General features: G+C 50.1%; 2 protein-coding genes across 2 annotated transcripts in view; one reads left to right on the top strand and one right to left on the bottom strand.

Annotated features, from left to right (window-relative positions):
• The window catches only part of TTF1 (transcription termination factor 1), a 21,698-nt gene extending 14,868 nt beyond the window's left edge, over nt 1-6,830 (bottom strand). Inside the window, exons 1-3 of the mRNA XM_023536556.1 lie at nt 6,785-6,830; nt 1,914-2,963; nt 438-664 (exon numbers count right to left, since the gene is read on the bottom strand). Coding sequence (XP_023392324.1) covers nt 438-664; nt 1,914-2,956 — 1,270 coding nt within the window. The 5' untranslated portion in view covers nt 2,957-2,963; nt 6,785-6,830. The remainder of the gene's footprint in view (nt 1-437; nt 665-1,913; nt 2,964-6,784) is intronic.
• Nucleotides 6,831-8,918: 2,088 nt separating this feature from the next.
• The window catches only part of CFAP77 (cilia and flagella associated protein 77), a 123,793-nt gene continuing 117,565 nt past the window's right edge, over nt 8,919-15,146 (top strand). Inside the window, exon 1 of the mRNA XM_011370028.2 lies at nt 8,919-9,662. Within this exon, the coding sequence (XP_011368330.1) occupies nt 9,471-9,662 (192 nt within the window). The 5' untranslated portion in view covers nt 8,919-9,470. The remainder of the gene's footprint in view (nt 9,663-15,146) is intronic.

The raw sequence follows: 15,146 nt of genomic DNA, 5'->3' as shown, positions 1-15,146 counted from the left end.
CACATTGGACCCTGCTTGCAACCACTCAGCCAGCTCCCCCTCAAATCAACATCCTGCGGAGAGAATTACACCTCATCTCTGTCGAGGACGCTGACATGAGCGCTTCAATTTGATTTCACTCGTGTGCCCTCCGCAGTGCTACGACCAACCGACCTCCTGCTCCTCCCCGCCCAGGATCAGCTTCAGTCTGCGGTGTATCGGGTCCCTTCAGCCCCACTCCTCCCCGCCCCTTCTACTAGAAGCTGGGCAAAGAAGAGGGAAACCTGCACGCTCCGTTTGGCTAAGCTTTCGACTCAGACAATTCTGGAAGGAGACAGAGCTGAAAGCTGCTACGGGACGTGATGCTCGGGGATCCACAGCCCTGAACCGCTCCGAGGAGAAAGGAGGGGCAGCGACGCACGCGGAGAGATGACGGGCGCCACGGCCTCCCGGCTCACCCTGCGCTTTAAACTCTTTGAACCGTCCCAGGTCATCCCGGTACATGCGCTTGATCGTCGTGGCGGCCCGCTCCCTGATGCTGGGGATGAACTCCTGCAGCTGCCGCACGGCGGAATCCAGGTCCACGTCCGAACCGTCCGAATCTCTCGGCTCCTCCGAGGAAAGCTTTGCTTCAGAATCTCTGGCCGACTCCACGTTGCTTTCTTCTTCGTCTGCAGGTTCAAACCTGCGGGGGGGAAGCTGGATTGATTAACGGTGTCACTTGCCCCGAGAGCTTTCAAATCCCTTTCTTGAGATGACTCTCACGGAGACCAGCGGTGGTTCAGCGGGGACGCGTAAACTTTTCATGGAACTCCGACACTGGGACGTGCTTGCCGGCAGACGTGCGGCCCTCGGCCCGCTTCCGCCAGGCATCTTTATGATTATGTCTCAACTTTTTTTTGTTGGAGGTATTGACTTCCTAATAAACTGCGTCCCCTTCTACCCCCATGGACACTCAAGACAACTCTCCCCAACCCTTCCAATGAGTTAAGTTTTACAGTAATGGTTACTAGTTAAATTAGCGTGCAGGGTTTCGACAGTCACAGTGGTTTTCACTGTCATCGATAATGGCCACATTTTCCCCTTTGCTTAATGTTCTATGGATCCATCACCAATTCACCCCCAAACTCTCTGCCAGATGTCCAAATCTACTTTTCATGTGTTCGCCTGTATCAGCTAACTGGATAGGAAGCTGAAGAAAACTTTGTGTGCGTTTGTCTAAGCAAAGGGCCAATGGCTTTCAGATGGCCCACAGCCCAGCATGAGCCAAGAACCACAGTCCTAGGACTTTCCTGCCTCACGGTCAGCATTCTGGAAATGTCCCAGATAAGACAACATAGAGGATGTCGTGAGTGGGGCTGCAACTGTCATCAACAGCCTGTGACACGGGGACCCCCGTCCTCTCTCATTTCTAACTGGAATTATTTTAATTAAGCCAGGACAACCTAACAAATCTAAATGGAGAGAAAATATCTGTCCCAAGTCCCAGAAACTGAGATAAAGTGGTTTAAAAAAATCCTGCATTTATTCATCAGACGGCGTCCTTAAATAATTGTATAAATGATGATATATCTAAATCTCTTTTCTTAGCGAGAACCGTAACTGAAGTTTTCCTCTGGCCCTGTAACATTCTAAGTAGCTCTGCCTTCCGTCTATATGCACATAGACAAACAAGGGTAATTTGGGGGTCTTAAAATGCCTTTTGAGCCTCATCATAGAATTTCAGGACTGGAATACTTCTTATTGAAAATCTCATCTCGACTGTCTGTTTTACGTGTGAAGAAACACACGCGTGCACCCCGCCCCGCACCTTTCGTGGCCTATCTCATCACGATTTCTGCCCCTTACTACAGCCGAGCTGAATGGGGGCCGGTCCCAGGCAGAATTCCTACAAAAGGCGGACACCCTCAGAAGGCGCGACATTCCCGCGTTACCTCTGCACCTCTTGCGACCGCGCCTGGGTTTCCTCCTCGTGTGGCCTGGGTCTCGCCCTTTCTTCAATCAAGCAACCATTACCTTCCAGGGACTCAAAGAGCGGGTCCTCGGAGCGGGCGCTGCGCCCTGGGGGGTCGCCAGCACACGGCAGGGCACTTCCGCCGGAAGACCTCCGCCTTCTTTTCTTAGCCTTTTTCCTGTTCCTGCTGTGTCCCATCCCGCCTTCTGCGGTCCCCACCTCACGGACCACGTGTGACCCTTCAGCGTTCACGTTCTTGAGACTCTCGGGCACGGTCAGTGTCTCACTTTCCTGGGCGTCTGAAAATTTTCTCTTTCTTTTCTTAGACTTCTTTTTATGGGCAGACCCTGGCGGTGGTGTGACTTGGCCTTCCAGGCCCACAGGAAGCAGGGACTCCGGCTCATGTGACTCGGGCTGGGGCGGGCCTTCCCACCCAGCATCTGCATCGCGGGACGCAGCTTCCAGCCGACGCTTCTTTTTCTTTTTCTCCCTAATTTTATTATGCCGCTCCTCTGATTCCTTTTTATGTCGCTTAGTGACGGAATGCGCTTCCTCTGCTTCGGGCTCTCGGGTTGACTTGTGTCCCTTGCTCATGTCGACATAAACGACGTCGACATCCCTTCTAAAAGTCTTCGGCCTGCTCTCGATGTTTTCTTTGTCCGTCATGACGTACACGCCGCCTCGATCGATGTTTTCTTTGTCCGTCATGACGTACACGCCGCCTGTCTCGTCTGGTCCCCCTAAGACACTATTTCTTCTCTTTTTCCTCTTTCTGACTGTGCAAGTGGCCTTTTCAGTCTCATCACAGATTTCTGATGTTTTCAAAGGAGAAGAAACCATTTGCTGAAAACCCTTTCTCTTTTTTTTCTTCTTCGGTTTGTGAGAGAGTTCGCGTGCCAGCGGGGAGTCTCTGGAATTTTCATGGGAATGCCTCCGATGCCTTTCCTTACACGCAGAATGCTTTTTCTTTTTCTTGTCAAAAACGGGAGTGTGGATTTCTGATCTGCTCGAGCCTCCTTCCATTTTATTCCTACAGGGAAATTTGACAACAATGGTTTATTTTTGCAAAGCATTTTAAACATTAGCTTCAGGAGAAAAAAAAAATCACAAATGAAACTATATGACAGTTGACAAGTCTGGATCACGATGATAAATTTTACGCTATTCTGAATGCACAGGGGGTGCACGGTAATTGATTCTATCTGGCCCCACTGCCTTTATGACATAGAAAAAAACAGTTAACAGTCATTGACAGAGAACAGTGCCCTGCACGCTCGGGCCCTTGTCCCCCTCGAAGCTCCATCCTTTAACCCTCCTTTCCAACTCTGCGCTCCAGTGCACGTGACTTATTTTGGTTCCCCAAACATGCTGTAATCATTTCCCTGGCATTGGAGTCCCTCTTTCTGGAACAATCTCCGCTGCCTCCCCCCTTTCCCTGCCTCCTTTCATCCCTCAGAGCTTGGCTTGAATATCACTTCTTTCAGAAAGCTTCCTCTAGTTAAAAGGATGTATACATTATACCATGTATATGAAAACGCACAAATAATTTTATGTCTCTTTTCTGAATGGATACACTTCTAACAAAACTATGAATATAGATATGGGGATTATAACTGGCAAATTCAAGGATTAGGAGGGCCAAGTATATAGAGCCAGTTTCTCTTATGTTTGTAATGTTTTATTTCTTAATTGGGCTAGTGAGGACAGGGTGTCTATTTATGTTTAAAAACAAGCAATTGAAGGATATAAATGTATTAAGTAGTTACAAAAAAAAAAAAAAAAAAAAAAGATTTTCCTGATGCCTTGGGCTTGGCTCATTCCCCAAAAGATGTTCTTTCATAGCAACCTGTATTTCTCTTTTTGTAGCATTTAGTCAACTGTACTTTAAAAATATATAGTTATTTACTTAGTCATTTAATATCTGTCTCCCCTGCTAAAAAAGGAACCTCCTAGAAGGAAGGCAGTCTGTTTGTAGTTCTACCTTCGGGAGACCATGTCCTTGAACTCGACATTACAATGCAGGGCCAGCAGGGTCTGAACGGTGGGGACGTCAACTGTCCAGTGACCTCAAACAGAAGGTCGCCTCTTTGAGGAAGGCTGGATGTGTCTCAATCCTACAATGGGTTGGAATGAAGTTTAACGAGGCCCCAGTGTCGACACTCACATCGAGCACGTGCTTGTGGAGCGGTACAGTAAGAGAAACGAGCCTGATAAAAGATTCTACAAACGTGTCTTAGAACTCGCCCTGCGCTCTATTGCTTCTGGGTTTCCGTTCATAAGATTTTATTTCTCTTTGACTAGGTGACACGTTTATATGGTTCCAACATCAAAATAATCTGTTCTTATTCTCCTGCTTTCTTACACAGAGGTACATCTATGTATTCTAAACCGCGTTTTGTTATTTTTCCCTTAACAACGGGTCCTGGAGATCGCTCTGTATTGGTGGTCTTTCGTGTCTGGATGGCAGTTTTTTAGAGAAGGCCCTAATTTCTCCTGCGTAGTAAAGAAGCTGTAAGAACTGTGTGGCTGGAGGGAGGGGACTATGAATGAATGTGTGGACTTGTACTCTGAGCCAAATCCCCCAGCCTCAGGGTCTCGCCTTCCGTAGACCACCTAGAGCTTTGGTTAAGGCCGCCTTCCTCCCTGATGTCACCCAGAGGTGCAAGGAAACCTACTTATTACCTCTTTGAGGTCTCGGCTATAGGTAGGGTGAGTTCTGCAAGCTGACTCCCTACTCAGAGTCTAGCAGACTTTGCCTGTCTCATACACTACTGCAGCCCCAGCATCTAGTGCAGCGCCTGGCTCATGGTGGGGGGGGGGAGACTCATTAAATATTTTTTTTGTAATGAATTAAGCTTTCTCTTTGGCTGCCCTTGAGCTCCTAAGGATGGCTGGAGAAAAAACTCACATCTGGCCAGATGGGCAGCACTCTAAACACCTGGTTGCCGACTATACATCGGACCTGAACACTGCTCAGGAATCGAACTGTGTCCCTCTAGATCTGTGCTGTCCAATACAGGGGCCACTAGCCCACCTGAAATGTGGCCAGGCCAAATTACGGTCAAGTGTAAAACACACGCTGGATTTCAAAGACTTAGAACAAAGACAGTAAAATGTCTCCTAATTTTTATATATTGCTTTCATATGAAAATAATAGCTTGGATATTGTTAAGTAAAATATAATCCCTAATTCCACCTTCCCCTCTTTATGCTTTTTATTGTGGCTACTAAAAAATATCAAATTACATATGTGGCTTGCATTCTACTTTTTTGGGACATTACTGCTCCAGACAGCTCACTCGCCCGCTCGTTTTGAAACAATTATTTCCACTCTCCTCACCTCTCGACAAACTTCTAATTTCATTCTTCCTTCTTAGTGCAGCGGACTAACTTGCTATAACCTCACGCACACTAGACAAGAAATACGTTACCCTCGAAACCGAGCAAGCCTGCCTGCATCTGTCCCCTTCTCTCTTGCTCTTTTATCGCACCAGTGTCCCTTCTCCCGTCAGAGGCCATGTGGCACGCGTGTGCTGCTGGATCCCGACGTCCTCCTGCCCGACGTTCTCAGAGGAACCACGATGCATCAGGTAACCCCTCTCTCTCCCGCATCGTCAGCCTCTTCCACTGCCCTGGCTCCCTCCCAGCAACACCCTGACAATCTCTAGACTCTTCCAACTTAAACGAAACAAAACAAAGGTGGTGACCATCCTATAACCCTAAGGCCCCACCTGCCTATTCTCTTTCCTCCCCATTCACAGTGAAATTTCTTAATAGAGAAATTGCTCTATGTCCTCACCTTCCATCCACTTCTTAACCCACTTCTTTGTAGCTCCCACCCCGACAATTCCCCTGAGACTGCTCCAGTAAGTGCCTGTGACCCTCAGGCCACCGCATTCAAAAAACACCATCCTGGCCCATCTTTCAGGACCTCTTAGTAACGACAAACGGAGGCGATGATTCCTTTAAATGTTCTTCTACCTTACGTCAGTTTCTATTTTGTAAATACCTCTTAAGCTTCGCCTGGTTTCTTGAACTCAGCATCTTTTAAATATAGTCGTCTCTTGCTATAAACTTTTAATGGTTTCCCGTTATTCTTAAATCCCAACACCCTGTAGACCGACCATGCCCTTCGTGATGGGGCCTGGTCCACGCCTACCTGTCCAGCTCTCATTTGTCTGGGCTTCAGAGACCCTGCCCTCTTTCGGTTCCTAGAATACACCATGTGCCTTTTCACTGGCAGAGAATTTGCAAAAGCAGCTCTTTCTGCGCAGAATGCTTTTCCTCCGCGTTACCTTTCTGCGCTATCACTGGTCGCTTAAGAAGGCCTCTCTGATGGCTTAACTGGGTCCTGTCTCCCTGGCGTGCAGTGTTCCCCGACAACCCAGCCGCTTCCCTATTGCACTTGGCTCAGATGCTACAAGACCGGTCTCCAAAGAGCTGGGATCCCGTACAGCTTCCAGGGCTCGGTGCCTATGGCACGAGCGGATGCGCATTTATCTCCACTTATTCGGAACGCGCCGCTTCCCGCCCGGCGGGGATGTGCCCGAGCCCGGCCCCGCATTCGCTCACGGCCTCTGGGGCGCCACAGAGACCGCGCTCCGGCCTGGGCGGGCGCTGCGGGGCGCAGAGGGGCGGCGTGGCCGCAGGTCTGGTCTCCACCGTCTGCGCCCGGGGACCCGAGCGCGCGGACCGGCCCGCGGCGGCCGCGGAGAAAGCGCGCGCCCCCGTCCCTGGTGACCCCTGGCCGGAGGCGGGGCTCTCGGGGACGAGGGCCGCCCCCCCCGACCCCGCTCTAGTTACACGCGCGCGCCCGAAAACCGCTTCAACAAAAAAGCGCTTCCAACCTACCGCCGGAACGGCGTCAGCGCCGTCCTCCCCGTCCGGAAGTGCGGCCGCTGTGGAGCGGAAGTAGTCGTACGTAACTTCCGGTCCACGCCGGCATCCCGCTGCCATAGAGACGTGCTCACAGCTCAGACTGTGACACGTGCGCGGTGGCCTGCCCGTTTTGTTCCTGGGGTGGGACAGAGCGTGAGCCTAAAACTACGACAGGGAGACAGAATTCTTCCGTAGACTTGCTAATTAGTGCATGCATTCCGTTTGTGCAACACATTTTTTTGCTGCTCCCTATCTGTAGTCCTGATGAGATCAAGACGATGAAGTCCCTCACCCCAGGAAGACATGACACACAAATCAACCGAGATAATTTCAAATTACCTTATAAGGAAAATAAAACAAGGTAATGTGATGGAGAGTGACCGAGGACAGGGAATGCTGCAGGAAGGGAAGGCCCTTTTAGGAGGAACATTTGAACTGAGTTCTAAGTGAAAAGGGCGAACAAAATTCTAGGTGGAAGACTGTTCCAGGCTGGAAGCAAATACGAAAGCCCCGAATTTGGTTGCTGGAGGAATTGGAAGAAGGCCAAGGGAGCCAGAGCGCAGTGAATGAGGGGGAGACTGGTAGGCGATGAAGTCAGGTGGGCAGGGGCTAGCTGGTACAGGTGGGATGCATAGGAAGCTTAGATGGGACAGGAGCAGCCTTGGAATCTTCCCATTTCAACTGAGTCCTGAAGAAACTTAGTCTGTGATTACAAGTAAAGCTTTTGCCAGGCCATCAAGTTGGGGCCAGTAGATATAGCCCTGTTGCATAACCATATCGGCACTTTGTTTTCTCATTTCATCCTGTAACAACCCTGTGTTGTAGGTATCTGTTAGGTGTTATCAGCCTCACCTGTGGGGCAGAAAACTAGGACTTAACATAACTTGTCCAAGGGGACTTACGTGGCCCAACTAGGATTCGGTGTGCTTTCTCCACCACTCCACTGTCCTGCCCCTCACTGCAACACCCGACTTCCTCTGTGCCAGCTGCCCAGTGGCTTTGATTGAAAAGTGCACAACCTGCATTTCTGTGACGGTCCGGAAGTGAAGCGGGCTGGAAACCCATAAGCACACATTATACACACCCACGTGTCACCACCCAAGGGCTGCTTCAGGCCTCGGTTGAGCAGTTGGAAGTCTGTCTAGCCCGCTTTGCAAATGGCGGTGACGGTGTTATCCACTGTTGGTATGTAAGGCCTTGAAGTGCAGGTTCCTCGGTGCAGCTCGCTCTGTGGTGAACCCCTCTCAGGTGACCTCTGAGCCGAGTGGATATTTGCACCTTTGATGAAGATAATAATGGTGGGTGGATGAACCCACAAAAGGTGTGCTCTGGAAGGCAGACGAGAGATCATCCAGGCTCGTGGCTCCGAAAACATGGCACCAGTCATGTGGGAAGCTTTGAAAAAGTGCAGATTTCCAACTTTGCATATGGACTGTGTATCAGGCATTACTATTGTGTCACATTAAAATCCATAGACATGATAATGACATTGCAGTTATATATGAGAAGGGCCTCGTTTGGAGCGGACACATGCTGAAGTGCTTTGGGTCAAATATGATACTGTCTGCAGATGTTTTCAAAACGTGTGTGTGTGACACACAGTGAGAAAGTGAATGTGGCAAATACTAAGGACTGGAGAATCTAGGTGAAGTTCACGTGGGTTTTCACTGTACTGTCCTTTCAACTTTCCTGCAGCTTTGAACTTTTTCAAAATAAAAACGCCCGAAGGGAGGGAGGAGGTTTTTTCAAACGCGGATCCCCAGATCCCATTTCCAGATATTCTGATTCAGTGAATCTGAGGCTTTTCACCTTCCCTTCATTCTGTTGCACAAAGTTGGGTACCGCCGATCTCTTTAACTCAAGACTTTCCTTTCTACGCATTTCACAGAGGCAAAAACCGAGGACCCAAGAGGGTGACTAATTCGAGATCACTCAATGGATGAGCAGGAACGTCAGGCCTGAAATGAGGATTTCTAATTCATCGTGAACATTTACCGCTCTGTCTCGTGCGTGCGTGCGTGCGTGTGTGTGTGTGCATGTGTGTGTGCGTGTGTGTGTGTGTGTGTGTGTGTGTGTGTGTATGTGTGTGTGGCGCCGGGAGGAGAAATGAGAAGAGGCGGTGAGCGGCGTGGGGATGAGTGGAGGGAGGCTACCTTTGGCCTGGAAGTCAAGTGCAAATGACCGTCTAGCGCCCCGTCGCTTTTAACAAAGTGGTGATTCTTGGGGTTTTCTCACGCAATTTAAGAAAACTCTGAACAGGTTCACTTTAGTGGCCGCCAATAGTTCCTGAAAGAAAAGGGATCCACACTAGAACCGCGCCAGAACTGTTGGCGTCCCGTCGCCATGGAGACGGACCGTACCATTCTTCTTTAAGGGGTGATCTTGATTTTTTTCTCCTTTCCCAAACCGCAGCGCGGCCCCCGGAAGACGCTCCGAGGAACCAGAGGGGCTTATATTGACCTTTAGGCCTTTTTGCAATGAGAGGGTGGCCGAGGTTGCCGCGCCCCGCTTCGGAGGGAGCCCGGCGTCCGGTGCCCACCCCGGTGTCCGAGTGGTGCGGTCCGGGACTGGCTGTGGGCCCCTCCGAGCTCCGCGCTCGCCCCCAAGCTGGGAAGCGCGCGGGATCCAGCTCCCGGGTCGACTCGCCGTGACCTCCAGGATGCCAGAGGCCAAGAGCTCCAGTCAGGACCTCATGCGATGGAAGAAGAAGCAGCCGGTGCGCCGCACGGTCAGCCACATCTGCCCGCCTCCGCGGCGGCCCCTGACCGTGGCCGACATCCGGCCGGGAATGGAGAACGAGAGGCTGGGGGTCGTGCGGGATTCCATGTTTCAGAACCCGCTCATCGTCAAGGTGAGCCGCCCTCACGCCCGCCACCCTTCGCGCTCGTCCCCGCACTGAGCGCCGCCGCGTCCAGCCCTTGCCCCACGGCCGGGTCCGAGAGCAGCGTTGAAGCCAGCTCTGGTCCAGGCAGACTTGGACCCCCATGCGGACACGGGCAGGTGGCATCGCCTCTCCGAGCCTCAGTTTCCTCATCCTCAAAGTGGGAGGGTAGTGGCACCCGTTAAAGTGAGTGGTTAGGAAGAATGAGTAGGGTGCTTTCTGCGGGACCCTTGGCACAGCGGCTGACACGCGACGAGCCTGCAATGTTGGCTGCTGCTGTTTACCCGGGCGCCTGCTGGTGAGCCCGCGGGGCGACAGACAGGTCGCACGCAACCAGACTTTATGTCCTTACTCACCACCTCCAGCCCTCTCGCTCCCAGGGCGCCGGCCGCCCCCGCCCCTTCCCCTGCACGCCGGGCTGCTGGTGCGCGGTGAGCGCGGGGTATCTCTCCTGGAAGCATCACTTCGTACCTCAATCTCCGCCGGATCAAACTCTGAGTCAGGGTTACAGCACTAAGGAAAAAGCGCGAATCTCTGCCTTTGGAGGGGACCGCGGTTTCTAACGAGATCGCCTCCTCTTTTATTGCACGTTCCCGCACTTCAGTCTCGTTCCAGTAGTGGTGGTCGCCCAACACCCAACGCTTTTCCCAGGGCCCCAGGAAAAGTCAAGTTGAGATCTGGCTGTTGCGAAACGAGTCACGGAGCAAAGTTACCTTGCGCCGCTGGAGGGCAGTGTGCTTTTAAAAATGAGCGCCGTCCCCAGATGTCGGGGGTGGAAGGCGCAGGTGGTAACTAAGGACTCCGTAACAATCATTTATTTACCTGAACGCCAGGCGCTGGTTAGAGCCCCGGGGTTTTTGTTGGTGGTTTCCGTTTTTTGGCTCAGGGAACCTGGGCTTTTCTTAACCCCGTGCTAGAATTGGCCGAGTAATTTGGTTCCTGTGAAAATACGGACTCTCCTTGCCTTTCCCAAAGTACCTTCCTGTGCCTGTGCCTGTGCCTGCGCCTGGGGAAACTGGCTTGTCACACTCGGCACCCTTCCATCTTATACGCCCACTTTCTTAGGCCTCCTGAAGTAGAACAAGGTCCTTCACTTATTTCTAAGTGAGAAGAGCCACTCTCAGATGGGACAGATGGGACAGACAGATGGGCTTCACCATTTTGGGACCAAGGGGAGAACCATGTACCCCACCTCTGATCAACTGCTTTAATGTTCGGTCATGGCTTTCACTCAGGCAGTCACTGGTGGCCAACTCCTTCCCACCTAAATAAGAAATAAGTGTCATTATGGAGTCACTGCTGTCCATGATGAATTAGTGGTGTGTGATGCCCACCCCAAGCTATATATACATATAGGTATATACATGTATACACACACGTTTAACGTGTGTGTACATATGTACACATATGTGTTTATGTGCACTATGTAAATATAATCTATGTATACTGCACACACATAAGTAAACTCTTCCTTTTCCCTTTTGCTTCCCCCACTGCATTCCAAGGACAACATTTGGCCTCTGGGTGGCACTAGCTGAACAGCCTCCGGGACAGAGTCAATTCTCTGCTCTGTGAGCCTGAATTTAGGTTTAGAAAATGGGCAGATGACCGGCTGATGACGAGGGGTTCGGTCTTCAGGGCATGAGACGGCGGACAGGACTGCTCTGGCCAGTGGCGACAGAGTCCGAGTGGCAGGGGGCTCTGTCCAGGCGCTCTCCGCTGATTGCACCTGGCTCTTCCCTTGTCAGGGGTAGCTGGGGCCTGAGGGCCTCTCCTAATGTCCACCTTCCGGCAGTTAAGATTATGTCCACGTTTCAGGGTTAACCACTTCTACAAGATTTCCTACCAAAACCTGACCTAAATAAAAATTGCAGAGACATTGATAGGGAGAAGGAACCTTAACTGTTACCTTTTCCAGACCCCCCTTGACAAGTGGGGACCCGGGGCCATCTGTGGTGGGCTCTTTGCTCGGGGTTCTGGCAGAGTAGTCTGGGTTAGAAGCTGCGCTCACTGGCTCCTGGCCCAGCGTTCTTTTTACCCCTCTAAGTGCCTTCCTATACTAACAAAAATGTTGTTTCTAATTTAAAAATTCGGGAGTTTTCGTCTTTCAAGAGCAGGAGAAGATTAAAAATATTCAAGATTTTGGAGCCTTTAAGAAAATCTTTTCTAAGTAATAGGTTGCTGGAGTTCTCGTGGAGTCTTGGCTTGTGGATTTCTTCCCTGTGGCATGTCAGTTTCACAAGCCCTGGTTTTCAGATCCCTGTGTTGTGTGCACCTTCTTATTGTGTACAGCGGAGGTGGGGGAGCCCCCTGCCTTGGGTGTCTTTAGGAGGATGAATGGAACTGAAGTGTATTTTGGTTCTGGCTAAGTCTGAACCTGAAGGTTGCATATATATTGGGAGAATACAGCACCTAAGGACTAGTCATTTATTCTACCATATTGGGGGGTTTGTCGCTCAGATTGTGCTCTCCACGGAACAGGATCGGGACTTTTTTCATTTAAGATGCAGACACACCGCCCGAACAAACCCAATACCGCTATTTCACAGCCACGGAATTTACCAGGATGAAAACACATAGTTATTCAAGAACAGGTCTGCAAGATGCCACGGTTACCAAGTGCAAAGTGAAAAACTCAGACATCCGAGCCGGTGCTTTATCTACAAATGCTCGACCACTATTTGCCTCATTTAAAACCAAGCCAACCTGTTATTAGCGGGGTCGATGGAATCAACTCTGGGTTTTATGTGCCCACCAAAAGATGTAAATAGCTTCTGTTCGAAAGAGCACCTACTCTGTTGTAGAAAGTGATGTGCCGTTAGCCAGTTTCCCCTCAAATCTGACTCTCTGGGAAGAATAAAATTAAATAGAGAAAAAACCAAGCTTCTTCTCGCTTGATTCCCATTTCCCCAGAATTCTGTGACTCAACGTAGAATCCTGCGACAATAGCCTTCAAGGCTCCTTCACAGAACCTGTCAGGGTGCACCTTTCCTGCCATCGGAACTCAGCTGATATCCTGTCAATACAATTATAGGGAGAGACTGCTTGGCTTGCTCCACTGACAGCCTCGGATCTGCTGTCGCCCTGGAGAGGCAGGCGAGGTAGAGATGGAATTTCTAGAATCGAGCACCTTAGAAAGTGCAAACCATCATGGCATCTGGTTTTTTCATAATTTATCACCGATTTTGTTTTTCTGTGGGGGTTTATGTCACAAACAGGAAGTACGTGCATTTGTAAAATAGAGTCATGAAATCGCAACCTTTGGGGCTGGGAGGAGGCTTACAGACATCTGGTCCGAATCCTTCTCTGAGGATATTAAGGCCCAGAGAGTGGAAGAGACTTGTCCGAGGTGCCACTGTGACCTGGTCATGGAAGTGGGATGAGATGCATGTCACCTGACTTCTAGCCCCGTGCTTTTTCGACCACAATACACTAATCGATGAAGGACAACCCACACTGATTGCATTTGTAGAGCAGGCAGTCAAGAGTGTTCACTTATGAATCTGATTCTCAGATTATTTCACTCAACATTCCTTCCGAAGTGAGCTGCATTAATTTCTTGGGATTCGTTGATAGCCAAGGAATGTTTACTGAGTGTTTCCTGAGTGCCCAGCACCAGCCTAAGCTTTCTCGGAGGCACAGAACCAACTTTGGAACTCAGCCCTTGCCCGCAAGAAGCTTACTGTTCAGCTGGGGAGATGGACTATATATACGCCATACATATATTGCGTGCACATGTGTATTGTATGTATATGTCACGTGACACAGCACCTGCCTCAAAGAAAGCTCTCAGGAAATCTTAGCTCTTATTTTTGCACGCACATACACACGAAGAATAAGATAAGCCATGTCATGGGTCACCCCCTGTAAGTTTCAAATGAACTGCAATATTCCCAAGGGTTGAGATTCTGGGGGAAGATGCTCTGAGCAGGATTCAGTAGCCTTTATGAAAGAACAGACCCGACCTGGATAAAGGCGGAGATTCTGATCGGAGGGCGCACTAGAAAAAACTCAGGCCTCTGGGGCCGAATGATATGGCACCTTCTTTAGATCCTAAGTGTTCCTAAGTTCCCGCCCCAATTCTGGTTTGGTTTGTGAGACTCGGAGCCACTGCTGAGATCACTATCACCACGAGAAAGTGTTTATTTAGAGCCAGTCTGTTCAAATTGGATGCTCTACCAAATTAGGTACCGTACCACGCCCTCTAACAGCTGAGCGTCTCGTAATAAATGCCAGTGCTGGTGAACATAAACTCCCAGAGACAAAAACACAGGGAAGGCGGGCGGACACACACACAGTCATACTGACAGCCCGGCGTAGGCCAGCGTTTTTAATACGTTTGGGTAAAATGTGAACACGTTATGTTCGGCTTTCTCCACTGAAGATACCACTGATTGCTCAAATCCCTTTATATTCAATTACGACGTAATAGGAGAAAATCAAACATTAAGAAGGGAGATTAAAAGTGAGCTGCCCGCCCTAATGGCCCCATCTCGGTGGGCCGGCCAAGTGGGTGGGTCTCGTTTCTCTAGGGAAAGCCATGCGTTTATCTATCCTTGCAACTTTCTCTCTCCTCCTCTGCTTTCTTTTCAAATCGACACCTCTACCTTTCAGGTGTCCAGTCCCCTCCTTGTCCTTTGGTGAGCGATCAGGGGATGGGCAGCCCCATGGCCATTTCGGAAAGCCGAGCTGCACCCCCATAGCCTTTCTGCCACAATGATTCTGGGGCTCTCGTACCCGGTCCTCCGGGAAGAATTCTGAGGCCGGGGTGAACATGTCTGCAGTGACTTCCAGCACCTTCCAGAATCTTGCAGGTTCAAGTCGTTGGTCATTGTACGATTCAGGCCACTTTTCCTGTATTTGAGAGACAGAGTTTTCTTGATTTGCAACTGGCCCCGCGGACAAAATTTCCAGCCCGTTTTCTCTCACAGTGTTTTTCAAGCTGCTCAATGGTCTCCGGAAGCCTGGGAGTCCTTCATAAAATGCCTGATTCAAACGGCATTTTAAGAAACGTTATCTTGAACTGCTTAAAAAGTACAATAAAAAGAGAACTCAATAAATGTATTCTCTGCGAAACGCTAACACTGGAGACCACCATCTCGTTAGCTGTTCTTTGAGTCGACTAATTTTGCGTTTGTCCACAAACCGCAGTGAAGGTGTCACAGACAGGAAGGATTGTCACCAGGCGCAGACCTTTCTAGATTTTCAGGCGAAAACGAGCGAAGGCGTCACAGTCATACCGCGTCGTGGGTGGTTTTAGTGTATGTTATAAATGCTGGCTGCTTCCCACCTGATTTTCGTGTCTAGAACAAACAGTACTAGCGTTTGCTGGACGTGGGTGACGACCTAACTTTAGCGACACGCCTCCCTGATTCATCTTTGAAGCTCCCAAATCGTTGTGAATGTGGACTGTTAAAACGGTCGCAGGCCAAAGCTGTTGTTTTCATACGACCA

Source organism: Pteropus vampyrus, unplaced genomic scaffold, assembly GCF_000151845.1.
Source record: "Pteropus vampyrus isolate Shadow unplaced genomic scaffold, Pvam_2.0 Scaffold158, whole genome shotgun sequence".
Taxonomy (NCBI): Eukaryota; Metazoa; Chordata; class Mammalia; order Chiroptera; family Pteropodidae; genus Pteropus; species Pteropus vampyrus.
This window is presented reverse-complemented; position numbering and strand designations above follow the sequence as displayed.